The sequence below is a fragment of the Leptonotus elevatus genome, chromosome 16, assembly GCF_054856555.1.
Source record: "Leptonotus elevatus isolate MCC_2025b chromosome 16, RoL_Lele_1.0, whole genome shotgun sequence".
Taxonomy (NCBI): Eukaryota; Metazoa; Chordata; class Actinopteri; order Syngnathiformes; family Syngnathidae; genus Leptonotus; species Leptonotus elevatus.
In genome coordinates this window covers 2,232,501-2,259,430 of record NC_141254.1, presented here as the reverse complement: position 1 = coordinate 2,259,430, position 26,930 = coordinate 2,232,501, and the positions used below count along the sequence as shown (strand labels likewise).

The 26,930-nt window shown below is 38.5% G+C and overlaps 2 protein-coding genes across 6 annotated transcripts in view; both read left to right on the top strand.

The window, feature by feature from the left end:
- Positions 1-1,094: 1,094 nt before the first annotated feature.
- On the top strand, positions 1,095-5,033 carry nccrp1 (P1, F-box associated domain containing). Its single transcript, XM_086098710.1, has 6 exons — positions 1,095-1,372; positions 1,792-1,872; positions 1,947-2,043; positions 2,213-2,308; positions 4,488-4,626; positions 4,702-5,033. The coding sequence occupies exons 1-6, from the start codon at positions 1,144-1,146 to the stop codon at positions 4,846-4,848; spliced, it is 789 nt and encodes a 262-aa protein (XP_085954836.1). The 5' UTR covers positions 1,095-1,143; the 3' UTR covers positions 4,849-5,033.
- A 743-nt stretch (positions 5,034-5,776) lies between these two features.
- slc8a2a (solute carrier family 8 member 2a) overlaps positions 5,777-26,930 on the top strand; it is a 50,848-nt gene continuing 29,694 nt past the window's right edge. For 4 of the 5 annotated variants that reach the window (XM_086098616.1, XM_086098615.1, XM_086098614.1 and 1 more), the window contains exons 1-2: positions 5,777-5,932; positions 24,395-24,794. In XM_086098616.1, the coding sequence (XP_085954742.1) occupies positions 24,447-24,794 (348 nt within the window). In that variant the 5' untranslated portion in view covers positions 5,777-5,932; positions 24,395-24,446. Of the gene's footprint in view, positions 5,933-6,212; positions 6,259-24,394; positions 24,795-26,930 lie in introns of all 5 variants that reach the window. The other variant, XM_086098613.1, reaches the window with a different exon arrangement.

The following is a 26,930-nucleotide window of genomic DNA, read 5'->3' as shown; positions in this document are numbered from 1 at the left end:
GAAGATCTGCAAAATAATTTTCCATAATCCGGAGTGGGTCATCCTTTTCACTGATGCTTCAGCAGTGTCTCCAGCAGTTGTCTCCACCTTTTGAGCAAGATTTTGAAACTTATGAAATTCTCATTTAATTAAAAATAAACAAACTAACATTTGACCTGGTTAAAAACTAATGAAAACAAAACGTTTTTTGACCTAGTTAAAAACTAATGAAAACAAAACGTTTTTAACGTTAACCAACGTTTAAGCTGTTCCACACGGTGTTCGTATATTGAACCATGTTGAACTGTTCACGCCTGGGACGTCCTCTTCTTCCAAAATGACGCGTAAACTAGTGTGGCTACTCTGTTTGTTCGGAATTGCGGACTTGTGCATGGGCGTCATTTGAGTTCAACCCACTGTCGTTCGCTCAACCAATGAGGTTGAGCTTTAGCCCGCCCAAATCCTCCAGAGCCCGCCCTCTTCTTCTACGAGTACAAATCACAGTGCTCTACAAGTACGAATCAGTTTTACACCTTTTGTAGCGAGATAAATGGTGCAAAACTCACGTGACTGGACAGCAGCAGAAAAACCACTTGTGACTCCTAGTGGCGACTTCTTTGACTACACGTTGTCATTTCTACAGGTACAAATCACAACTTTTACAGATACAAATTTACACTTTTTGTACAGATACAAAAAAAAAATTGTACAGGTACAAATCATGACTTTTACAGGTACAAATTTGTTTTTACAGATACAAATTTGTTTTACACATCCACATTTTTTTTTACAGGTACAATTTTTTTTAGATACAATTTTTTTTTTACAGGCACACATTTTTTTTACAGGTACAAATCACGACTTTTACGGATACAAATTTAGACTTTTTTCTACAGGCACACATTTTTTTTACAGGTACAAATCACGACTTTTACGGATACAAATTTAGACTTTTTTCTACAGGTACACTTTTTTTTTTACAAGTTAGTTTTGCACCATATTTACCTCCATACATTAGCCTAGTCTAATGAATTACAGCACGGAATGGGATGGCAATCTGTATCAAAATCAAACAGGTAAGAGCGAGCCAAAAGACATTAAAAGGTTACTGTGCCTTTAAGAGCCTGGGAAGCAGCTTGCGTGGCCTTGCTTACATGGCCACACATGGGTGTGGTGTGTGCTCACACTGCAATAAATGTCCCAAAGAACTTCCTCCTCGAAACACTGCACGCACAAACAATCAGTCGAAACATGAGTGCCGCTGAGTGGAAGAAGAGATGTCAGGATGAGTGGGGTCTGCAGGCCTTACCAGCATCAGAAAGCCTGGATTGGAAGGTTGTGTATGAAGCCAAACCATTTGGGAGAAATCTGCTCAAGAACCCTTCTCCTCACGGTACCATTACAACACAACTTGCACACAGCTGCCATGTACTAGCTTCTTTGACCAATTGATAGTGTTTCGGGACTGAGTCACAGCAGTCTACTGGTAAGACATACATTTTGAGACACTCTTGACTCCAGTAAGGACTACGCTGGTCCAACTTTGCTAGGGAATCTCACTTTACAACAATTTGTCTTGTTGTAAACTGAATATAATACCATTTGCTCCTCAGTATTAGAAAGCAATATGCAATATTGGACATTTATGCCACAAGTCCGCTAGGGTGCAAATGTAAGATTAATGTGCAGTACTACAGACTAGAGGCACACCCAGAAACCTTGTAAGACAGACAGCTTTATAATATTTGCTGTGGACTAAATCTGCAGGTGCGGTGTTTTCACACTTGCCCTTTTGTCCTCAACGTTGCACAGGGTTGAGTAAAGATATCGCTCCACCTGAACCTGAGTTGCCAGAAGCTCCCATGCATGGCCCTCCAATTTTTCAACCGGAAGGTAGGAAACGGGACTGATTAACATGCTTGACATCATGTAAGCATTAAGTAAACAATCTAAAGCTTAATTCACAGGCGACTTCAGTGGCTGGACCACAAACACAGAGGTTCTCCCTTACGATACCAGTGGCATTCCAGAAGGGGCTGTAATTTGTGCTTTGCCTCAGTACAGGTACTGCAGGTCTCATAGACTGAATTTGTATTAATATTTAGCGTAATTATAATCAAAGTGCTCTTAATTTGTATTTAATGAAATCGTTGGATTAAACAGTTCATCTGAACTCAGGTCTGAGTCATTGTAAGATGAAAGAGTAGAGTAAAATATTTTCTTTCTTTCTCAGTTGGTTTTCCCTGGAACAGACTGTGGACTTGAACGCAGAGGGGCTATGGGAAGAGCTGCTGGATGATTTTCAACCAGAAATAGTGATTCAAGACTGGTGGGTGAAAAATCACTTCAAAGCACTCACAATGGAACATACAGTAATATGCAACATTATCGCATGCCTTATCAGCCAACATACAAATGACAGCATGTCGAGAGAGAGTGAGTGAGAGAGAGAGTGTGAGAGAGAGTGCATGCGAGAGAGAGAGAGAGAGAGAGAGAGAGATTTTTTTTGCGGTTCAGTGTTTAGTCCGTTCTGTGAAGAGTTTAATTTGTTCCATGACCACACTTTTATAAAAATTACTTTATCCCACTGAAATGAATATAAATGCATTTAATCTTTTCCAGCCCCCCCAAAAAAACATCCCAATCTCTTTTTTTTAAGGAAAAATTACAGTCACTGTATTAAAAAAAAAACGATTTTATGTAAAACTGAAACAACAAAAAATACAATACGTTAGTACAGTGCTGAAAATGTCTGACTGACTAACACGGTTTTCTAACTAAATGGGGTATATGCCTCGGAGGAGGCGGGACTTCCAATTTCCTGGTTTTCATACATCAGCTTTGTTTCCTGTTTGCGACATGTTCTTGCGCTTACGCCTTTGTGCCCCTCGGGTGCGCGTTCCCGTCGACTGGTGCGAGTGTGTAGTGTGTCTGTCTCAGTTGTCCAAAGCATTTCAGAGAGTTAAGACGCCCTGCGCAGGTTGGGGGCGCAGGGGTGGGGGTGCGAGTGTTGCAACGTGGCCATTAGTGGACGGAAACGACGCTGATGTGTGTAACCCGGAAGTTGGAAGTCCGTGGCATCTACCCTATAAGCATACACCAATCACAAAATGTAAGGAAATAACAATTGTCACACCAATAAGTGCCCTTTTACGTTGTTTAAAACATGCATTCTGAATTGGAGTAGAAAACACAACCAAGGTACGCTAACACAGTTAGCATAGTTAGCAAACTCAAATCCGCTAGCGTAAGAGGCTAATGAATGTTAACATCCTAAATGACTCGTTATTAACACATTTTTACTAACATTTGAATTCCCCAAAACATTCAACTTAATTTATCAGCTCCTTATAACTTACAGAAAATTATGCGATTGACCACAAATAGTCACTTACAGCCTTACATGGGCCAACGCTCCACTGAGTACATGTTGCACTTCAGGAGTGTCATTGAAAACTGTCAGTTAGGTGTGGAAAAAAAAAAAAAAAAAAAAGTGAGTCAGATGTGTAATACACATTTCACCACTAAAGGGTGCTAAGTCAACATAAATCACTGCAAATACAACGTCACAAAACTATAACATTACACCCACGTTTAGTGTTTATGAATATATCCCAAAAAATATTCAATATTCAAAAATAAATAAATCAATACATCAGTGTACTATTAGATAAAAAAATTGTTGCACTGTCTTAACATTCAGGGGCAAAATGTCACCATTTAGAGGCAGCCTGGCCTGGACTCTGGAGCAACTGATACTTTAGCGGAACAATACTCGCTAATGCGCAACATTTGCACATGTCAAAGAAAGTATGTTCTTTAGAAGGTTCTTGGGTTCATTGTTTCAAATTTTCACCCTCACCCAGATGGTGGTTACATAACTAAAAATGGAAACTATATAGTATTTACCCCACGTTCCATGGTCTATATTTAAGATTATATTGCAGTAATTAGGCCTGGTTGTGACTGGTGAGATTAAAGTCAGCTTTCCAAAAACTTTGATTAATCACTGTTAACCAACTGATGATTTAATAATGAGGGGTCAATGAATTTTTCACACTGGGACAGATTTACCCTTAATAAGATCAAAACTCAGATATTTAATTTTGTACAACTTTGTTTCACTATAGAGTTGTCTAGTGAAATACTGTATTAAAATTGGCTTGATGAGCCAACAAATTTAAAGAAATCAGGAATGGGGTATCATGGCACTTTAAATGATCAGGTTTAAAGGGATAATATTTAAGAATATTTCCCCCTCTATTTTAAGGTGTTTTCCTCAACCATATACTGTACACTATAAGGCATTTATAATTACAGTTATTGCAGTCAAATTCTTAAAAACTCTGAATCATAACATTGCGAACCAAAATTTAACATTACTGTAGTGATTCTACATTACTATTAAATATTTCATCAATGTTGTCTCTTAGACTGTATCCCTATATAAAATGAAAATAAAGAGTCCATATTCAAACTTCATCATTAATGTAATATAATTTTACCAGGTATGAGGAGAGCCAACTGCATCAGTCAATCTACCAACTCCATGTGAAGCTATTAGGTGCAGACAAAAGCACAGTGATCTCAGAGCACTCTGTCAACCCCACTGAGGACCGGAGCACCTATTCCCACACATGGAAGGAGGTAGGCTGTCAACTCAGTCTGCTGTTCTTTTTTACTTTTACATCTGATTTGGCATGGCTCTCTGTCAACCTGTAGGTGTCACATGTGTTCTCTGGCTATGGTCCGGGAGTGAGGTACATTCATTTCTTGCACAGACTGAAGAACCAATTCATGATGTCCTTCTTCCCCACAATGTTTACTGGAAGCTCAGTCACTGTCAAACCTATCAAAATCAGCTCTTAGACATACATTTTCTAGAAAGGTTGCCGTAATGTACCCACAACCTTATTTTTTAATGGTGATCAGTGGATACAGGATATGGCAGCCTCCGTGTGCTTCTCAGAATTGAAATTAAAGTGTATACAAAATAAATACATTGTAAAATGAGTTTTGTTTCAACATTAAAACGAGCTGCTTTCATTCCGAATTTTTTGGGGGGGCATGTCAATGTTTTCAGTCCATTTAAATACACCCATTTTAAAATGTGCATTGTGTGGTAGCCTATATAAAAGTTATTTCCAATCTAATTATTTTTTGGGTTGAACAACACAATTTCTCTGGTAGTATGTTGGACCACCCAGGTGTACAATGTATACTTGGTATAGCCCTGATTTTTTTTTAGAATGGCACTTACGTAAATATGTCATTTATTGAATTTAAAATTCTACAGACTGTACATGAGAAATATCCATCTCCTGCATATGGATAAATGTTTCCTAACATTTATGTATTTGCATTTCATTTCATAAAGAAAGGGAAAACTGCACCAGTGATCTCTACTAAATCACTTGTTTCTTGGCCCACGTGGCAACCCTTTACAAGGTCAAAATAATATATAACAGCTTTTAAAGCTACAAACTGTAAATTTAGGGTCCGAAAGCCTTTTTGAGTGGTTGCCCTGTCGGGCCACAGTGAGCAATGTTGTAGTGGTTTTCTTTATGTGTCTGTGAAACTATAACGCACAACAAACTTGATATAGCACAAAAGTACAGCCTAGGGATAATCATTATATTTACTAAAACTTTTGTATTTAATGACTTATTTTATTTTTTAATTATTTTTATTGTTATCATCTATTTATTTATGTATTTTTTTTTTCCGGGGGGCGGTCGGCTGGATTCGAGTTGGAACTGGGAGGAGACAGTGTGCGCGTCACGTGACCAGCGCGTGTGCACCAAGCATCACTTATGTAGCGTTAACGAGAAAGTTTACTCTGCGACTTTTAATTTCGCCGTGTGTCGAGACGAGGGCAGAAACCATCGTCGTGATCCTGCATACTTTTAGAAGCAATGTCACCTTTCAACGGAGCTGTGCCATAAACTAGAAGGTAAGTGACTTTTGGACGGATATGTATAAACAATGGTTAAACGAGGAACATTTTGCAAAATAACAATGGCTAGGCCAACATTGACCGACATCGTCACATGCCCGAATATTCATAATATCAATTATTTACGGCCATTTATCAGTGCTTTGTCCCACTTAAAATGTATCTTTTGCTTCTACTCCGGACGGGGAACACTCACTGAACACGACTTTAGGAACCTAAATGCTAACTTTCAGAATGCATTGTTAAGAATTGAACAATGTTATTATGTCCTGTTTAGTTGTGCGGGTGAACTGGAGCTTATCCCACCTGACTTAAGGCAAGAGGTAGGGTACACTCTCGAGTGGTCGCCAGTCAATTGCAGGGCACATATAGAGACAGTCAGGTTCAGATTCACATCTGTGAACAATTTAGCCTCTTCCTTAATGAACAATTTAACCTTTTCCTTTAAAGGGCAAAGTACAAATATTTATTTCAATGAGTCAAATTCGGTTTGGCCAGGAGATATTACTGTAATACTCAAAACAAAATGACATTTTTCATTCAAAACAGAACACAAGTTAATGTTGTTGAACAAAACCAAACATGTCCCCAGTTCATGAATATAAAACAAATACATTATGTCAGGAACTCAGGATATGTTTAAGAATGTATTTCTTTTTAAATAAAGAACCACAAGAAACTACACATTTATTGCCATCCTAAATTGATAGAAGAAAAAAAAGTGTCTCAGGAACTCCAAACAACTCAAATCCATAAATTAAATCAAGTGCTTATTCTTTTATTATTTCTGCATCTGAGAATGACTTATTGGCTGGTCCAAAATATACACCACTCTAAATAAGGACTCTCTTGCTTTTTGCCTTTGTATCTACTTGCAGTTTCAGTGCATTTATTTTTTGTTATACTTATATCCGAATTTTGAGGAAATGTCTCTTCAAAATGAGTTTGCTTCATCTGATAATGCCGCTTCAAATTGGGAATCTCCATCACTATAGCCTACCGGAATATTGAACGCATTAATTGTGTGCAAAGATGGATAATAGAAGAGTTAATGCAATTTGTTTTGTCCATTTTAAACAGCGAACTTGGAAAACACAATTTTCATGCAATCTTGATACCTACAAGTGGCAAAGGTTCAGCAATATGCTAGCTGCCCCAAACTCTAAAGTTAAAAACTTCACTCACAGAACTAAATTCTGAGTGACCGAGTAACAGGCGACAGGTCCTGCTATGCGTACATGTATGTGAACAGTCTACAGTGCTAAATAACTAGAGATGTAGAGGCTATTACTCACAATGCGCGAGTTGCAAGTAAGTCTAGTCCGTTTCAAACAAGTCTCAAGTTACTATGGCAAAAGCCCAACATGTCAAGTGTGTAGTAAATTAATTTCAGGCATGTTAAGTGAAGTCAAGTCATTATCTCAGTCACAACATACATTGGAGCAATGATAAAATGTTTTTTCATTGCTCCTCCTGATTCAGATTTTAAGTATTGTCATGATACAGTATTACTTATCTATCTATCTATCTATCTATATATATATATATATATCTATCTATCTATCTATATATATATATATATATATATATATATATATATATATATATATATATATATATATATATATATATATATATATAATCCAGCTACAAATGTAGTAAGTTTTACTGTGATTGTTAACATATCCTGTACATGAGAGTAACAAAAAAATAAAATAAAATTGAAAAAAATTATAGTTGCTTAATCCGCAAACCCGAATTGTCAGGAACGTTCGAAATTAAAGGTTGCACTGTTATTAGGCTCTATAACTATAACTTATACTTAAAAAGAACCCCGACTGTCGTGACAAGTTTGCTCTATATTATTTATTTGGTTGTTACTAACATAAGTATGCGATTCATTTTTCATAAATCATTTCCAGTTGAATACATTTTGTAGAAACTTTATTTAGACGCAAGCAGCCATTGTTATTTACATCGCAACGCACTCAGTACGTAGTGACTTTGAATGGCGGCAGGCTCTCTGCCTAGCAATGTGAAACGTCTATCAAAAAAGCAAGGTAAGCCTCCGTAGCATTCCTAAAGAAACGACACGCGATCGGGAGAGTCACCCTCCCCCACGGCGTGCTCTCGTCATTCACCAGACTCATTCAAGAGTCGCATTGATTGTCCCTTTAGAAACGCCACGGAGACTTAAGTACGTCCAAATAAAGTTTCTACAAAATGTTTTAAAATGTGAATTAAAACACTATAATTTCAGTATTAGTATTAGTATTTAATAGGGGTGGGAATCTTTGACTGTCTCACTATTTAATTTGACTCCGATGTTTGGGTCTGCGATTCGATTCAGAATCAATTTTCAATTCCAAATGATTTGATTGACAATGATTTCTGCTTCAATGTATAGATGTGCAAATAATCATCATGATCTACTCCAGTCTGACTCGCTAATGCTAATTAGCGTGCTACTCGCGGCACTTTTATCACTCAAAAGAACAGCTATTCATACAAAACGCTTTGGAAATGTATACAGAGAAGCATCTTAACATTACTCCCCACCACTGCAAAAAAAAACAAAAAAACTTTTATTGACATAACTTGATCGTAACTTTTTCCTACTACTCTCTCATGTCGCTACAACTTAACAGTGTATCAGAACAAGCGGAACCACACTGGCCAAATTGAGTACAGCATGAATAGCGCTCCCAGTAAAGGTACACAAAAACAAGGGCAAGACAGTATAAAATAATTTTGATAAAATCGATTCTGAATCGTACTAAATGAGAATTGCGATTCTTATGAGAATCATTTTGGGGGGGGGGGGGGGCACACCACTAGTATTTATCAATAATACAGTGAAATTATTTACTCTAAAAATCAATTCACAGTGTACGCCCCTAAATTTTCTTTCAGCGCCCCTAAAATTTTAAGTTACTGGAACTGTGCTCCTCGAAATCTTTTTTTTTAGTCTGAAGGCCTGGTTTGGAATGTGGGAGGGATCCAGAGTACGTAGAGAAAACCCACGCACGCATCGGGAGAACATTGAACATCCACACAAGGTGACAGGAGCTGAGGTTTGAAACCTAAATCTCACATCTACGAGGCAGATCAGCTAACCAAAAGTCCATCATGGTGCCCTCCATGGACACCCATACATCTTAAAATAAATAATACATCATACTGATGGATTTTGTTCTGCTTACCTATTCAGCTACATGAGAGCAGCATGAACTTAAAGAAACACCAAATTGTTTATTAAACCTCTTATCATCCTGAATCACATATCAGATTGCAGGCAATAGAAGATGAAGTATTCCGCTGGCCACAGTCATATGTCCATGTCAACGTGACTGGTTTTCTCTCGTCAGAATTGTGTCTCTGGTATTGCCCCAAACTCTTAAAAACATTCAAAATAGATAAATATAAAGATTATCACAACAGAACAAACTAAAACGGAGTATTTGGTATTTAATCACACCAAATAATCGGAATTATTACCAAACATATTAAAAGGAGACAAAACAACATGTTTAGCGGCTCTGAGGCTAAAAGCTAAAACTAAAGCTTGCTTGCTGCTATTTAGCCTGTAATGCAAGACCCCTCACCCCACCCCCACTGTAGCGGCCCAAGTAAACCAATGCTGCAGCATTGTACACAGGCAATGATACGCGCGCCATTTAAGGTGCCATGGGACAAAGGGCTATACTATACCTCACGTTTCTCTCACATTTCCTCCTGGATCAATCAGTAAAACGGTGTAGTTGTCTCACTCACTGAAAACCTTTGGCGCCCATGATTTAGTAAAGACATTTGAAAGGTTCCGTTTTACCCAATCATTAATGAGATTGCTTTGTTGTCTCTTATTGATGGATACAATTTAAAAAATATTTTGAATTGTCAAAACAAAATTCATGTGCAATAGTTTAGAGCTGTCAAAATTAATCGACAACTATTTTAATAATCGAGTAATCGCTGAAGCATTCCCACATATGTTATTGTGATTTTCATTCTCCACACTTTTTTTGCTACCACAAAATACTTCCGATTTACACCGGTCAAATTTCAACTTGCTTCAGAAATTCACGCCTCCCGGGGTATATATCGTCTGATTCCACATTACTTACAGTATTCGCACAATTTAACGTAAAATATCTATGTACTTTTCCCCATTAATTTTTAATGGGACAGACATTAAAATTTTTCCAAGTCCATCCACGCCCACCTCCATACATACAACTTATCATCATTACTAGCTCTCTGATAATGCTCAGTGGTGCAGTTTGTAAAGTGCATTGTCCAGTAACCAGGAGGTCGCGGGTTTGAATCCCACCTTCGACTGTACATTGCAAATATATCCATGGCCCTTATGCTAAGTGATATACAGTACATGTAAACCATTTGCAAACACCTTTTTTTATATCACTATATGAATACGAAGTACAAAATAAACACCAATCACCAGTTAATCAAATAAACAGTAATTGGGGGGGGGGGGAGCTTTTGTAATACATTTTAATGCAAAATTAAAAGGAATCAGATTAGTTGATTAATCGATCAATTAATCGATTCTAGAAATATTCAATAGTGACAGCACTACAATAGTTAAGGTTATTACATTATTTAATTTTCAAAGTTGTATTAGGCACCAATGTTACTATGAGAGAGTATGAACTGGTTGTCTCAACTGAAAGATGATTAAGTTACTATATTTACATGCCCTAGAGAAAACCAAAATATTGCATTAAACATTGTTTTTTTGTTGTTGTCTTTGAGTTCCTCCATTACAAGAGCCAAGCAGACGAATTTAACAACAATGAAAACGTTCCCGCCCTTACAAATTGCAGAGCTTCTGTAAGGCTTTCACTCTGCTTGTACTAGTTAACATGCAGCAAAGTCATCTTGTTTCGTTTTCATTGACTTTTCTGCTCTATTGCGTGCTTAACTTTACTGGCTGCCTCTGCTTCTTTTGTTAATAATTTGTTGTTCTAAACTAGGCTGATGCTTGCAATTCCAGTAACCACGGTGAACAATAAAGGGCACAAGTACACAAATTGATTGACTTGTGTTTCTCTAGGTCGGAAATGTGTTACCTTCGGCTCGGTAATAAGTATTCATGACCATGAATCTAAAAAAATCTTCCACCCAAAGATAAGTGATTGTATATCAGTCTTTCTTGACAGTATGTCAAATTTTGGGTTTACACCATCCTTTATTCAGACATATATGTCTGTATATTGTCTACAGATGGACATAATAGACAATTAGTATTTTATTTATTTATCTTTAATAATACTGTCAGTTGTGTAGATTTGAAGGTAATAGCATGTTAAAGAAATTGAGGCAAAAATGAGAGCAGTACTAGCAGAGTTGATGTGGATGCGTTTTTTCTTACTATCAACGTGTTAATTAAAAAACAATAATCAATTAAATGATCATTAATTTCATCCATTTTGTCAATTTTGCTGAATGTTTGTGTTTGACCTTTTTAAACAGCACTGTGTTCTAGCTAAAGTGGAGAGTACTGCTAACTTCTAAGGTGACATTGTTGCCAATGCCCAGACAGAGTATCTCATGTAATAGAAACCTTAGGAGGTGCTGTCTTCTGGCTGTCAGTAGCTTGTCAAAAAGCCCTTTCTGTCCACCTCTTGTCCGCTCATTAAGCCTCTCTCATTCTATTTGCCCCCTGTCCTCTCTGAGATACACATGAAGACATCTTGGGGGGTTGGAGGGGCGGTCTGTAATGTTTCGACAAGAGTGGAGGACTTGAAAGACAAAAAACAACAAATTAGATTGATTACTTGAAGTTAACCTGTAAAAACTGTTGACTAACTAATCCTTAATCCGTTTGTTCTTTCACAGTGCATAATTAATGGTGAAATCGCCTCTGCATATTATATAACAGCAATGAGACAGCATTGTATATATACTAGGGGTGTCAGGCGATTCTTTTTTTTTTATTGTAATTAATCACATTAACAAAAGTTGGGAAACAAATGTTAATCTAATAGAAATATGGTTGCATCTTTTAGTCGTTGATACAGTAATTTCATAATAATTCATTAAATTGAGTTAAATTAAAAAGATGTACTCAACTGTAAAACAAATTGTGTGATATTGATTTGTGTTGGTCATTTTTCTGCCACTAGATGGCATACTTGCATTTGTAAGACGTTAGTGACAGCTCAGTTCATTTTCTTTTCATATTAAGAGCTATCTAATCTTTAACATGAAGTAACTTGTGAAATTCTGCACATTTGTAAAATTGCCAAATACAACTTGACCCCAGTCACCACAAATATATGCATTTTTATTCAATTTATTACTGCTCAATTTTTTACGTGGATGTGGCTTTCCAAGTAAGGAGTGGTCATTAATCGCTCGTTAAAAAATGAATGGTGTTAAAGGAAAATAGTAATTTAATTTTTTTTACCAGTGTATGACATTCAATGTCAAGTCACTCTGGCGCTGGAAATAAATTAAAGTGAGTGTTAAGGAGGGTAGAATAAATGCGCTGCTTAGTTCGCAAGGATATAAAGATGTACACACACTTAACAATGTGGCTCTAACATAAGGAGTATTTGTCCACACTTAATTTGTCTGAGCGGCCTGATTTACTGCTGCTTTATATGTAAAATGTAAAATAATGAATGAATGGATTGTACCTTTCTAATAATGAGATATATCACCTTACTTCACTATTGTGACGTGCATAAGGAAGTAGTCTAGAGCTTAATTAAGTCAGCCAAAGTACTGTATATCACTGAACATGAGGAACTGTACAGTGCATCATTGTGCCCGCCACGCTGTAAACTAAGCCTTTTGATTAACCAAGCTTGCATTGCTGTCCAAACTGATAGCAGTTTTGACGTAGTGGACACACTATGCGTGGGTTACGTTGCTTTTTCCTTATTAAAAAACATGGGTAGTGGTAATTTATATGCCGAGGGTAATTAATTCACTGAGGGACGGATGTAACACAGACGATGAAAAGCCAACTCCGCATGTTGTTTGAAGGGATTCTATGGAAGATGATTAGGGCCGGTGAAGAGAGAGAAAAAAAAAAGGGTTTACAGGATTCTCACTTTATTTAAAGTAAGAATTCTGACTTTAATCTCAAAATTCCGACTTTAATCACAGAATTCTGACTCTAAAGTGAGAATTCTCACTTTATTCTCAGAAATCTGACTTTAATCTCAGAATTCTATGATTTTAAAGTCAAAATCCTGCCAACATTTTTTTCTCTTCACTGGCCTTAATCCTCTTCCGTATAAGTAAATGTAATAATTTTGATCACAAACCCAATTATCAATTCTCCTGAAATCATTCTAGCTGAATTTACACAGACTACTTGGGTCAACCAGTGGGCCGTGCATGGTTCCTGTTGTTTCCGCTATAATCTGATGTGCAAAATCCTCCTGGCAGACCCCATGTTCTCACGTTCAGTCATGTATCCATTGACTAACATAACGAAACGCTTGTGTGGGAATCTTCAAACTTGCTAAACATTTGCAGTGATTGTGCTTCATGGAAAATTCCATCATACAATGGAAACAACCAGGTAACTCTTTAACAAATCTTGATTAACAATGGGCTTTGTACTAGGATGACAGCTAGATGTGAACAACTTTATAAACGTCGGTAGTTTAATGATAATAACTGCATCCTTCCTTGAAAATTGGGAGGGTTTGATTTCCAGCCAGCGCCCTAACTAAACAATTTGAATTTGTCTGATATCACACGCGGTAATTTTTTTCCACCAAAAATGGCTTTACTTTCTATTGATTACAAATCTAAATACTAAATATAACTAAAGAAACATTCATGAAATGTTTTGGAAGTGTGTATATATATATGTTTGTGTCAACCTCCCTGACTCAGAATCTAAATGACATCATTAAAAAATGTGTGATTTCCTACTAACTTTTCACTAGAACACATTGACCTCTAATGCCCGATTAGTTGTTTGGCCCATGCAATGTGCCTGTCTTGTGTATGTGCAGCTCGATGGATCATCTTACTGTCTGATTCAACTGCTTTGACAGGCCTATAACATCCAGCCAAAGCCCCGGTTACTTATTAAAGGGCTGGATCTGTTTTCTTACTTTGTCTGTAAACAGTAAGACTTACTTTCTGCCAAGATTTGTGTGAAACTTGAGAATATGTTATTCTTTTGGAATATAATACTTTTGGAAAATTCAATCATACATGCTGTTATGGGAAAAATATGTACAGAGGAAATACACACGCTTCATAGAAGTATTTACAGTGTGATAAATATATAATAGATTTGTATAATAGAGGGCCCTGCTTTCACACCCAGCTCAAGTCTAGCGCAAAAGGGCAGTCTAACTGTACACATGGGTGACATTTTCTTTCTTTCAGTATTTTCATAGACGGGCACAGTTAGAAAAGTGTTTGTGAACACAGCTGACATTTATTCCCAGCCAATTACTAAACGGTAGTGCTGACAGGTATTGGCAGAGTTGGAGTCAGAGGTAGTAAGGAAATATGACCTGTCCCAGACCACCACACGACCACAACCAACCAGATACCGATACTCAACTGTTGAGTAGTCACAGATACTGATACCAGATACCAATACCACGAGTACATAAAACTTCCCTCCCCAAAAAAAGACATAATTTTAAAGGCAGACCCATATATCCCAATATAGTACTTTTCCTTAAAATTGCATGACAAAATTTTGTAACTCAGAGCACATCCCTGTCTCATTCTGAAACAAACACGCACAACACAGTATAATGCTTCTTATTCAGTGGTATTGTCAAGTGCTAATGTAGACATTTGAGGATTGTGTCTTCTCCGCTGTATCTCTGAGGCAAATACTGCACTCTCTACTTCACTGTTGTACAGTGCTCAGCATAAGTGAATACACCCCCTTTGAAAAATACCGCTTTGAACAATATGTCAAAGAACACAAAAACATTTTCCAAAATAAGGACAAGACTAAATTGATATATTATCTGGTTGCCTTATAGCATGAAAATAGAGTTAATAATATGAATTAGAGAACAACATTTTCAGTTTTACTCAAATAAGGGTGTTGCAAAAATTAGTGCACCCCACAGAACGTCTCTGGAGCAACGCTTAAAAAAAGCCCAAATTTTAGACTACAAACGTCTACAGGTGTGTCTCATTATTCATTACACAGGTGTGAAGCAGACAGTTGATTATAAATGGGTGTTACTTAAAGAAAACACTTTCCCACTTGTTTTTGTATCCATTGAGATGTTGTTTAAAACGTTACTTTTCAAAGTGGGTGTACTCTTTTGCGCAGAGCACTGTAGATTATGATACTGGTTACATATTTCAAACCCTTTCTGCTCAGTGACAACCCCCAAAATTATTATTCATTCTTAAAGTGAAAGAATATTCCTTTGTGGGGTGACTTCTTAAGACAAAACTTCAGTTAAAAAAGAAATCACCTTGGGCCAGTTTGGAAAATGCATAAAAACAGGCTGGCTGCAACTCACAGGAGAAACAAATGATGCTACCAATATATGAACAATGTTTAAACTGTCCAACAGCACATTAATTAATTTAAAATGAGCTTAAAAATGTCCCGACTTGTTCTAAAAATAGCAACCGTCATGCGGGTGGTAAGCTGCAATGATAACCGGCCTTGCCAAGTTCAATGAGATGAAGAAATACTTATCAATACAGGGGAAATGTCACCAGCTGAACTGTTACTCACTACATCTGCATCCCCAACAGGCGTCGATCTTGTTGTTGCTGCTGTAGGCTGTAAGTCGCCATAGACGCAGTGAAAATATTTGTCATTTTTGGTAACTTGGCAATCAACTTTTTACTTTCCTCCTCATTCTTATCAGCCCCACTTCCGCTCTTGTTTTTGCGCATGCACATGCGCAGTAAGATGGACTAATCCATTAGTGTAAACTGGGGGGGGGGGGTGTAGACAGACGATACAAGAAGCCTTCTGCTGGCATTTTAGCGAAATTATTTGGATCAAAAGCATAATTCATGTGCGTAAATAAGTAAAAACGATATTGGTGTATGAGGAATTTTAGGGGGCCCTCTAGTAACGTGAGGCCCTAGGCAACTGCCTAGGTTTGCCTAATGGTAAGTCCGCCTCCGGCTTTGGTCTGGTGGCTGTACAGCTACTTAGCAGCGGCTAAACTGCTACTGGTACGTCAACAGCCTGTACAAACCCATCTCGAATTAGCATGCTTTCCACATGTTGCTCCACTAGCTTGTTCTACTGATTCAACAGGATTGTTGTGTTAACTGTTTTTGAGTACTTACCCTGCACAACGTCTTCATTTACTCCATGTGATACCGCCCCAAAAGCGATCTTGTCGAAACTGTTTCATCTTGGGAAGATGACGCCAAGTCATGGCTTGTTTAGCTGCGCGTTCGGTCATTGTTTACTTCTTGTATCTTTTACTTTCTGTTTACGTTTTCAACTTGCAAACTGCAGAAGAGAAGGAAAACCTGCACTTGTATTGGCTGATGTCACGCAAATTTCCGTCACGTCTGATCACTCGCTTTATCAGAAATTTAGGGTGCCATGCGGCTGCTCTGATTTTGGTGCGTCTATGACAGATTTTTGATCTGGGAAATAAGTTATGAAATGTTTCCACGTACCCCCTGCAATGGGCTCATGTAATATTTATTTCTTTTTGACACATTGAATGAGTTTTTTCTATGTATGTTTGAAATGTCTGTGTGATCAATGAACGCACCATGAGTATACTCTCAAACGTGAATGACGTACGACGATTTTCTTTTACTTCTCTCCACGAATCTCTGCATCCTAGAATGTAAGCACTTTTTTGCAAAACCTTGTGTATGTAACTGAAAATCACAATACTCAAAAGTGGGTTCTTCATGTCTTTCAAATAGTAAATACATTGGCTGGAGCGCATACGAATGTTTCAGCAACATGTCAAGTGCATGTCAGAAGTTCACCAATGACGTGCGTACTCGATATCGCAATGTATGTCCACAGGCAAAATGGGGCCCCACACGGACGATGGTGCCCTACGCACTATGCGTACTCTGCATGTAGGGCGCAGCGGCCCTAATGGCCCTGTCCCAGTACTCGCACTTCCATCCTTGTGCCCCTCAATTGCACGTTCCCGTTGATGGGTGCGAGTGTGTAGGGTGTCTCAGATTTCCGAAGTACACTGTCATCTCACTACGCCCCACCCGCTTTGTGCCGTTGTTCTACATTTCAGGGCTCAGCGTATTCGTGACCAAAATAGCGACATTGAACTCAAACCACATAGTTTGAATGGGACTTTTTATGGACACTAGATCGTTTTCTTTCTCATTTGATAATGTATTTAGTTTATAAATAATTGTATTGGTTATTCTACGGGCTGGACACAGAGTTGAAAATACAAATGGCCTTACACATTTTATAAATAATAATAATGATAATGAATCAACACTTCTAATATATACTTTATATATAATATTTTTTACTTATTATAGTTATCTTATTGGTGAATAATTTGTCAAAAATAACACACACGTGTGACCGACTAATAGTACGGATTTTTTATTTATTTATATATATTAAATTGACCAAATTATATGTGAGATATCGGACCAAGCCAGCGATATACAGGGGCAGTGCTGCAGGGTTGTGGCAGAGCCACAATTTGGTTTCTCAGGCCACCACCTGAAAAAGCTTAACGCAGAACCCTGCACTATTTTCAGTTTTGTGACGATACGGCTTGAAAAAAAAAGTACTATATTTCTTATCAAAGGTACACTGGAAAATTGTCAGGCTCAGGGCCTAGGTGATTTGGTGCCCTAGGCAAAAGTGTAGATTGTATCGCAATTCTGTTTGACTGACATACATGCCTCTACCCTGGGCCCGTTTTTCCTCCTCCTCCTTTTGCCGCTTTCTTAATGCAGTACCTGAGGGCTTGGAGCTTTTCATTGTAAAGGTTTTTTTATGTATAGACAACAACATAAGCGAGCCATCCATTTATCAATAGCGCTAACACTCTGAGATGATGCGCGACTCCTCCCCCTGCCTTTCACTGTAAACAGCAGCAGTAGGTCAGATTCAGGGTGCCAGGTCATGATCTCATATTTATTTGGACTAGAAGTAATAAAAAATAATTATTATATAAAATATATATGCGATATAATATAACATATATAAATAATGTAATGTAATAACGTAAAATAAATACAATATATATGCTCTATAACATTTTGTAGCATCCTCGGTTGAAATAAAGGTGGTCTCTCCAACTGATGGTTCACAACTTTTATTAAACCTTCCTTTGTGTGAACACACTGTAAGAGCTACAATACAAATAAACAAGAATTGCCATTAATAACTCAAACGGTATGTTTTATGTATCCTTTTACCGTATTTAAGCCATATCCTAGAGTGACCATGTTCCCATTTCCAAAAAAAGAGGACACTTGCCCCGGCTTTGAAATTGTGGTACCAGTCGCAGTTACACAGTGTACTTCACCTCCTATTAGTCACGCAATGCTAACCGGACATTTTCATGAATTTATAAAAACCCCGGACACCCCAACAGGACGTAAGAAACTGGTCTGTTCTCCCAAAAGAAGACAAATTTGGTCATCCTACCATATACTACAAATTAATTGCCTTAAATTATTACCTTTTATAGCCTTGACAATCTCTTGAGTACAATTTATATTGTAAATAAACATTTTAACCTTGCCTGTTGCCTTTATAAATACCTTAAAACAAAAATAAACCATACAGAAATACAGATTCTTAGTCAATAAAACAGAATCTTAAGCAATAGCATTGCTAAATATTTACCAAGGAGCGTTAGCACACTCCAGTGGATGAAAACGGTAACGTTTTACTATGCAGTAAATTGAATGTACATGAAATATAGCAACATTAGTTAAACAATGAAACATTGCTCCAATACGAACCTCGTTCCCTTCTCAGCCAGGTACTAAAGAATCGTTCACTGAATTAGTTGTAAACTTCAGTTTTCTCTGATTTCCTGTGGCGCACGTCTTCTCTGCACTTGGAAGACGGCGCTACAAAGTACGTCGGTTACTTACGTCAGTTCCTAACGTTTTAAGAGACCTTTTCCTGTATCCTTCAAAATAAAAGTATCCTTCCCCATTAATTTTCAATGGGACAGACATTGAATTTTGTCAGCATCAGATGACACTTTTCAAAAATAAATACGCCATTAGCCATGAATTTGAAAAAGTCAGGTTAGGGTCAGTGCTTGGAGGTATGTATTGCCTGCCACCACCAAGAACCTGGGTTCAAACCTCGCTGGCTACCAACATTGGCTCTGCATAATTCTAACAACTTTATGACATTGTGACATGTGTAAGACCTAATGTTTTATAAAGAAAGGTAACCTTCCTAGGTTTTTAGCCTTTGTGTTTAGATTTTTTTTATCTAACAACTTCTGGTGTAAGGTGGTTGTTAGTCTGAGGTCGTTGTAACCCTAGCATTGCTTGGAAAGTGAAATGTGATGCAGCAGCTCTTCAGCGTTTCTGAATCACAACTGTATAATGAGCTCAGGCTACATCAAAGATGCAGCACCCAAGTATCTGTTTCAAGTCACAATCCACAATGCAGTGTATTTTCATCTATGAGTGGTAGTAGCAGCAGCCTGTTCTCACGTACTGAAAAGTAAACTGCCTCCTTTACATTTTCAGTGACACGCATGCTTTGATATTTTAAATCCATAACGTTTTCCTAATTTGGAAATGCATTCATTGTTTTCTTGATAAGGTACAATTGAAAGCTCATGCTTACTCAGCAGCTTTAAGACCTATAATGCCCATAAATAAATTATGCTAGCACACATAAACTGGCAGTTTACCAGGTGTGAAGGAGACTATAGTTAGGGATTGTGTCAGTTGTAGTGATGTGGGACAGACTGATCATAACATTTACATTATTTTACAGATAATATTGAACTGGTTATTTACCTTAACTTTAAAACTTTAAAACCAATGGTACAGAGACACTAGTACAAAGTGCCATTTAAAGAAGTTTGCATTGTTGCACGTGAATTATCTTTGTCATTCTTACTTCAATCACAAGTGTTGCATGGCTTAACATTTTGGTTTTAGTTTCTCACAGGTAATTTTGATAGGTGGTCAAGATTATTCAGACAGATCATGTTTACTTTTAACTACCGGTAATCCCAAGCCTTTGCGCTTGTGGCTATGGTTGAAAAAATAAATAAATTAAATTCAATATGACAACATCTTGACTGACAGCCCCTTTCAGAAATACTGTACAAAGAATGGTGCATCATATGGTTAGGTTGTGTATTATTAGTACTACCTTTTGGCATAAATTATGTATTTTTTGTAGCGCAAGTAGTGTAAATAAAAATGGAATCACTAATTTCTTAGGGAAAAAATATGGAATCATGAAAACCAAACAAAAAGTGCAACACCTGGTACTTTGTTGCACTACCTCTAGCTTATATAACAGCTTGAGGCATGGACTTAACTAATGACAAATGCTCTACCTAATTTGGCTTCAACTTCCTGATTCCTTTCTGATTGCTGCAGCTCATTTTTGCAGGTTGGAACTAGTGTTGCACGGGATACCGGTACCAGTGCCGTACCTCGATGTTTTGTCGTCAAAAACGGCTCGGTATAAATTTTTCTTAGTACCAGTACTTAAAAAAATAATAAATACAAAACAAATACAAGACAGCCCGCCACCTCTGTTTTAAAGGCAGGCACACACACACGCATTGCCACCTTTCTACCGATAAGCGGAAAACGCCTTAAGTAAGCGACACGCCTCTTTCAGCGTGCGTGAGAGAGGGCGCAGGAAGATGGCTTCATGCACTGAAGCACTAGCTGGACGTGCACTCCTCGTCCTCGTTGAGAAGCATGAAGCAATAATTAAGCTTATTAAAGCTTATTAAGTGTAGCCCTCGCTGGCCGTCCACTCCTCGTTGAGAAGTATGACGTGCTAATTGTGCTAATTAAGGCTCCGCGGGAGCGCGCAAGCAGAGTGGAAGCCACGCGCTACAGCATTGGTATTGCCTACGCATGTTTTCAATAAACACATGAAAAACACGTGTGGTTTCAATTTTCAGTTTTAGAAACGCTTTGTAACAAGAGCAAATATTTTTTGCGGAGAAGCAGAAGAAAAAGCAGCAATCATTCCTGCAATGGACTCAAGGTACGTTCAAGAACAGGCACACAGTAGGAAATCACAGTTATGCATAGAAAAAGCTCAGACGACTGACAGAGCAACAGACACAGGTTGCGACGCATTTTTGACACTTCCCTTAAAAATAAGTGGAGCGTGAATTATTTTCTTCCCAGTTTGTGGTATTTGATTACGCATTCGACTAATTGGGAGCGAAATGGAGAAGAGCAGAGACATGCACGCAAACTCAAGTAACGTTACATTGAGTCATTGGAGTGCCACTGTATTGCCAATATTTAAAACGGACCACATCAAATGCAGTCAAATACAGTACTTCAAGAATATGGCATGCAATGTGAAAGCACATACAGTATAAACATAAATATATACAGTATGTACATAAATTAACATGTATTCATCACAATATTTTGAATTAATAATAAAGATAATTTGAAGTTCTTCTGTCATTTAGAGTTTTGTTGCTTTTGCTGATGTTTTAGAGTTTTGTCGAGGTACCGTTTCAGTACCGGTATCGAGGTATTTTATGCAGGTATAGTATCGAAGATAAAATTTTGGTATCGTGACAACACTAGTTGGAACCTTGCATTGACCATTTTCTTTAATTCCCATCACAGATTTTCAATTGTATTTGATATTTGCAACCCATGACATTGACAGTCAGTTAACAGAATTTATTATAAAATTACAAATTTTTACTGTTAATTTCTCAGTCATTTTAAATGTTTCCCACTTAAGTTCACAGTTTAATGAACATACACAATTTTACAGTTAGTATATCAATGTAAAATAGATTAGCATTCCCTCCAGCAATATATTTGATCAAAAATCAAATCTACAATTGAACGCTCTTACAAGAGCATGTTTATTTGAACAAGTATGTGAACATAAAATGTGCAAAAGGACAAAAAGAGACCAATGAGCAAATGTACATTAAATGGGATAAGATATTTTACACTTAACAAGGCACACTTACCCAATGCAGTAACACTGTACTTCCTGTTAGTACTCTTATTTAGAAACCTATTCTCACCACTTCTGGTGCACTACTGAGCTGACTGACACTAACTTGAAGACAGCAACGGTAATCGTAGGAGGCTTTCCCATCATGCTTTGTTACTAGAGTAACTAGTAACACTTGTGATTGTGTTATGCCCTCTTAAATGTATTATTTTTGTACAGACAGGGTGTGATACCGTTACGGCGTTATTGTTTCTATTCGTGGATTAAAGTTTTGCTTCTTTTGATATTAAATTATTGTAACTTGGTGATTACCATTAGTAAGAAGGGCAGACAGTCAGTGCTACATATAATGTAATGGCCTATGTTAGATGCATTACAATAGCGGCGCGGCATCTGGCCGCCCCAAGACTGTCTACGGTCAACCAATTAGATCTATTTCGTTCAATTTCGTTCCATTGTCATTAGCCAACCAAAATGCTTTCTTTCCACTGTAGTTCGACAATCAAAGGCGGAAGCTGGACTGCGGCCATCTTACCCCTGCCATCTTGCTACGTATTTGTATAGTTTATACAGTCTGCTTGCGAGATAGGAGGGGTAAGATGGCCGCCGTCCAGCTTCCGCCCTGTGGCTAACGCCTTTGATTGGCGAACGACAATGGAAAGAAAGCATTTTGGTTGGCTAATGACAATGGAACAGAATGGAAAGAAGGCCGTTTGATTGGCTAATGACAATGGAACAATATGGAATGGAATGGATCTAATTGGCTGACTGTAAACAGTATTGCGGCGGCCAGCTGCCGTTGAGTAGAATAAGACAGTCATGTTAAGATAAAGAGGAAGATCTTTATTTATCAATTTCAAAACGGAATGTGATTTTGAAACGAACCTGCGGCAAACATATTTTAACAGTAAATATTTGTATCTAATAGGTTTTTCGGTAAAAGAACAGAAATATTGTGTGATTTCACAGTTACAGTGATTTCATGTTATTTTACATTCAGCATATAAGATCAGTCTATTTTTGAAAATGAAATGATTATTTACAAATATAGGAAAAATCTGTAAAATCAAATACAGTAGAACCTCGGAGTTCGAACGTCTCGGAACTCGTACAAATTGGACTTCGACCCAAAAATCTGAGAAAAAAATGCCTCGGAGTTTTACCTCATTTTCGGAGTCTGAGCATCCATTGTTTAATTTTAACACTATGTCAGGCATTCCAGAGGAACTAATATTTGTACACTAATATTAAAAAGTAAACATTCCATACTGTATGTCCCCTTCAATATTTAGTTGCACAGCACCTGCCTGCTATAAAGTTTTGATTTAGAATTTTTATGTTATTATATAATGTTAGGCTACGTTAATACAATGTTTTTGTTACCAGTTAAATCACAAGCCAATGAGGGTTTCTCTTTCTTGAGAGAGGTTACAAGCAATTTTGTCCAAGTATATAAGATGAGCCAGTACTTTGGAATTATTTTGGAATGTCTTGTTACATACATACATTTTAGGTTGAGTAAAATCTGGTAAAAACACGAAAACAGGAGTTGCTTGAGTTTGCGTGCATGTCTCTGCTCTTCTCCATTCCGCTCCCAATTAGTCAAATGAGTAATCAAATATTACAAACTGGGAACAAAATAATTCACGCTCCACTTATTTTTAAGGGAAGTGTCAAAAATGCGTCACAACCTGTGTCTGTTGCTCTGTCAGTCGTCTGAGCTTTTTCTATACATAACTGTGATTTCCTACTGTGTGCCTGTTCTTGAACGCACCTTGAGTCCACTGCAGGAATGATTTGCTCTTGTTACAAAAATTTTCTAAAACTGAAAATTATGTGTTTTTCATGTGTGCTTGCGTGCTCACGTGTAGCCTTAATTAGCGCGTCATATTTCTCAACGAGGAGTGGACGGCCAGCGAGGGCTACACTTAATAAGCTTAATTAGCGCTTCATGCTTCTCAACAAGGAGTGCACGTCCAGCAAGCGCTTCAATGCATGAAGCCATCTTCTTGCACCTTCTCGCACACACGCTGAAAGAGGCGTGCTACTTACTTATGGCGTTTTCCGCATATCGGTAGACAGGCGGCCATGCGTGTATGTGTACCTACCTGCCTTTAAAACAGAGTTGGTGGGCTGTCTTGTATTTGTTTTGTATTTATTATTTTTTTGAGTACCGGTACTAAGAAAAAAATATTTTTGACGCCAAAACATCGAGGTACAGTACTGGTACTGGTATCCCGTGAAACACTAGGCCAGACACCAGCAATATGCTAAATATATCTTCATAAATTTAGGAATGTTTTTCTCAGATTAATTTGTATTTGTTTTTGGTTTTCCAGCAAACTTTTCTAACCCACCGGCTTCCCAGTGACTCCCAGGCCTCACAGAGATATGGGACCCATACCCTTCCACATATCAACAGTCCCTGTTCTCCTTCTTGTGGTTCTTCTACTCTCCAACCCTTGCACATCATTCAGGCCACAGGTTGTTGAACGAGCATCAGGCCCTCTACCGCCCGAGCCCTCGACGAATGCCACAGGATCTGACAAGCGAACTTGTATCGGCAATGTAGTGTGTAAACCTGGTGTACTGTTGCCAGTGTGGTTGCCTCTCAACCCTCCTCAAGGGGAGAGGGCAGGGAGAGCTGTCATCTATTTCCTCTGTCTCATGTACATTTTCCTGGGAGTGTCCATCATTGCGGACCGCTTCATGGCATCGATCGAAGTCATTACCTCTCAGGTATGCTCTAATCTTTCTTTTGGTAATTTCCATGTTTTTATAGCAATAGAACACAATATTCTGTGGACCTTGCAAAAATCGGTCAAAATGCAGTAAAACAGCTGGGGGCGAAGGGGGTTGCTTCGATGAAAATGACTGGGAGTGAATGATTTAATGTATATTCACAAAATTGATTCTTTTAATTAATCACTGTAGTGTTAATTCAGGTGTCCACAAAGACACTCCTTGATTTTAAACAAAGATTAGATGTAAGTATTTCACACTAAGGGCCCTATTTTCGTATATAAGCACCCGTGTGAGAGCCCTTTTTCATAGATAAGCACCCGTGTGCACAGCATAAAATTGGGCGCATCTTTATTTTCTTGCCAGGCCAAGTCTAGTCTGCCGTGTTTGGATCCGCATTGCACCTCGCTGGGGCATCTTGCAATTTGGTGACAAAAAGTTCGATTACATTTTAGACTCACATAAAGCAGGTCTAGGTAGAGGTATAGGTGGTGTAATGCGATTTTGGTGGATTTGATCGAAGCGCAGGCAGATAGGCGGTGTGGTAGATGTCTTCATGTTTCCTTCATAAATATTGCAACTGCATGTGGCAATCCCTCTAAATCATTATAGAAACCAATTTATTGAACAAATTATTATCATTATAATTAAAATATATATATTTTTTTTTAATTCCTGGAGAGCTCAGTATTGTTCATTCAGTAAATTTACTGATTTGACATGTCATCATCATTCCTCTCTTTTTTTTAATATATATATATTTTTTTTTAATACATTTTTATTTTGTATGTTTGTGAGTGTGTATTCATTAGTTCACCTAAAACCTATTTAAAAAAATCCTATACCGTTCACCTAAACCGAACACTTCAGAATCCAGCCAGAGTCGTGAGGCCGTCAGGAGACCCGAGGAAGGACCAAAGAAAAGAAAGGAAAGTGAAATCCAGCACCGACCACCGACCACCGGGCCACCAACCAGAGTCCTTCACCAACCCCAGAAAAATCTAAATTCCAACAAATCACGGAGACCTCAAGAGACCAAAGGAGAGACTGAGGAAAGGAAGGAAGGACAGACGAAGCAGAGTGAGATCCACAGACACCAGCCTCCACCGATTCAACGACCAGAGGAAGAAGCAGATTGTGTCTGAGTTTCGATAGATGCTGGTGTGGTGGATCTGGCATGCATGAAAATCTCCATCAAAGAGGCGAGCCGTCGACCCCTGCCAGCACAGAGCAAGCGCAACACCTCAGGGCCCCCCAGGCCACGGCAGCGCCAAGGGACAACGCCCGGGCCCCGCAGGGGCCACCGGCCGGAGAGCAAACCCAGGAGCAGGAGCGCCCCCCACCCCAACACGGCCCGCGCCCCCATCCCAACGCAGCAGGACGGGGCACCGCAGGCCCGCCAGACACCCCACCGGTCCACAGCCCCCACAGTTGTGTGGTGCATTAAAATTGGAGGGGAGTTGTAGGGCGAAGACGGTGTCTCCACTCTACCCCACCCAATGCGCCCTATTTGTCTATAGACAAAGTGTATTGTGCAAAACTAGTGCAGTGAGTTAAGAGGAGCGACCAGCGGGACCCCGCCCGGTTGGGGGCGGGCCCGCTGGTCACCTAAATAAAACGATTGGTTGTTGAGTTGAAAGTCGGGGTTATGCCTTAGGGGAGAAAGCCTGCAGGGCTCCACTTGGGCTTTTGTAATTTCTAGTGCCTTCCACCAGGCAGTCAGGGTGGCGGAAATCATTGGGTTTTTAAAACAATTATTACAATCCTTCTGTTCTAGTTCCAGCCAACAGTTAGTATTTCTGTTGGGTTGTGCCCATAGAATGATATAATAATAAAATATTTTAATAGCATCCCTTTGACTGTGCGGCACAGCTATGGGGGGCTCACACATGGATGCATCAAGGTTGAAAGGCTGTCTCTAATTGCCCACGTCACATGCACGGCCGACTATATCATCCGCAAGGGGATGCTGTTTCTTGCAGTTTACTTGTATAAAAACACTTTGCGCGTGCCAAAGCGAGTGCTTCTGCCGTGTCAAACACAGTGTGCTCTTTGACTGCCCTAATTTTAATAGGAATGAGGAGAGCCACTCTGATTGGCCGAGAGTCGGCTGTGTTCTATCTCGTCAAGCAA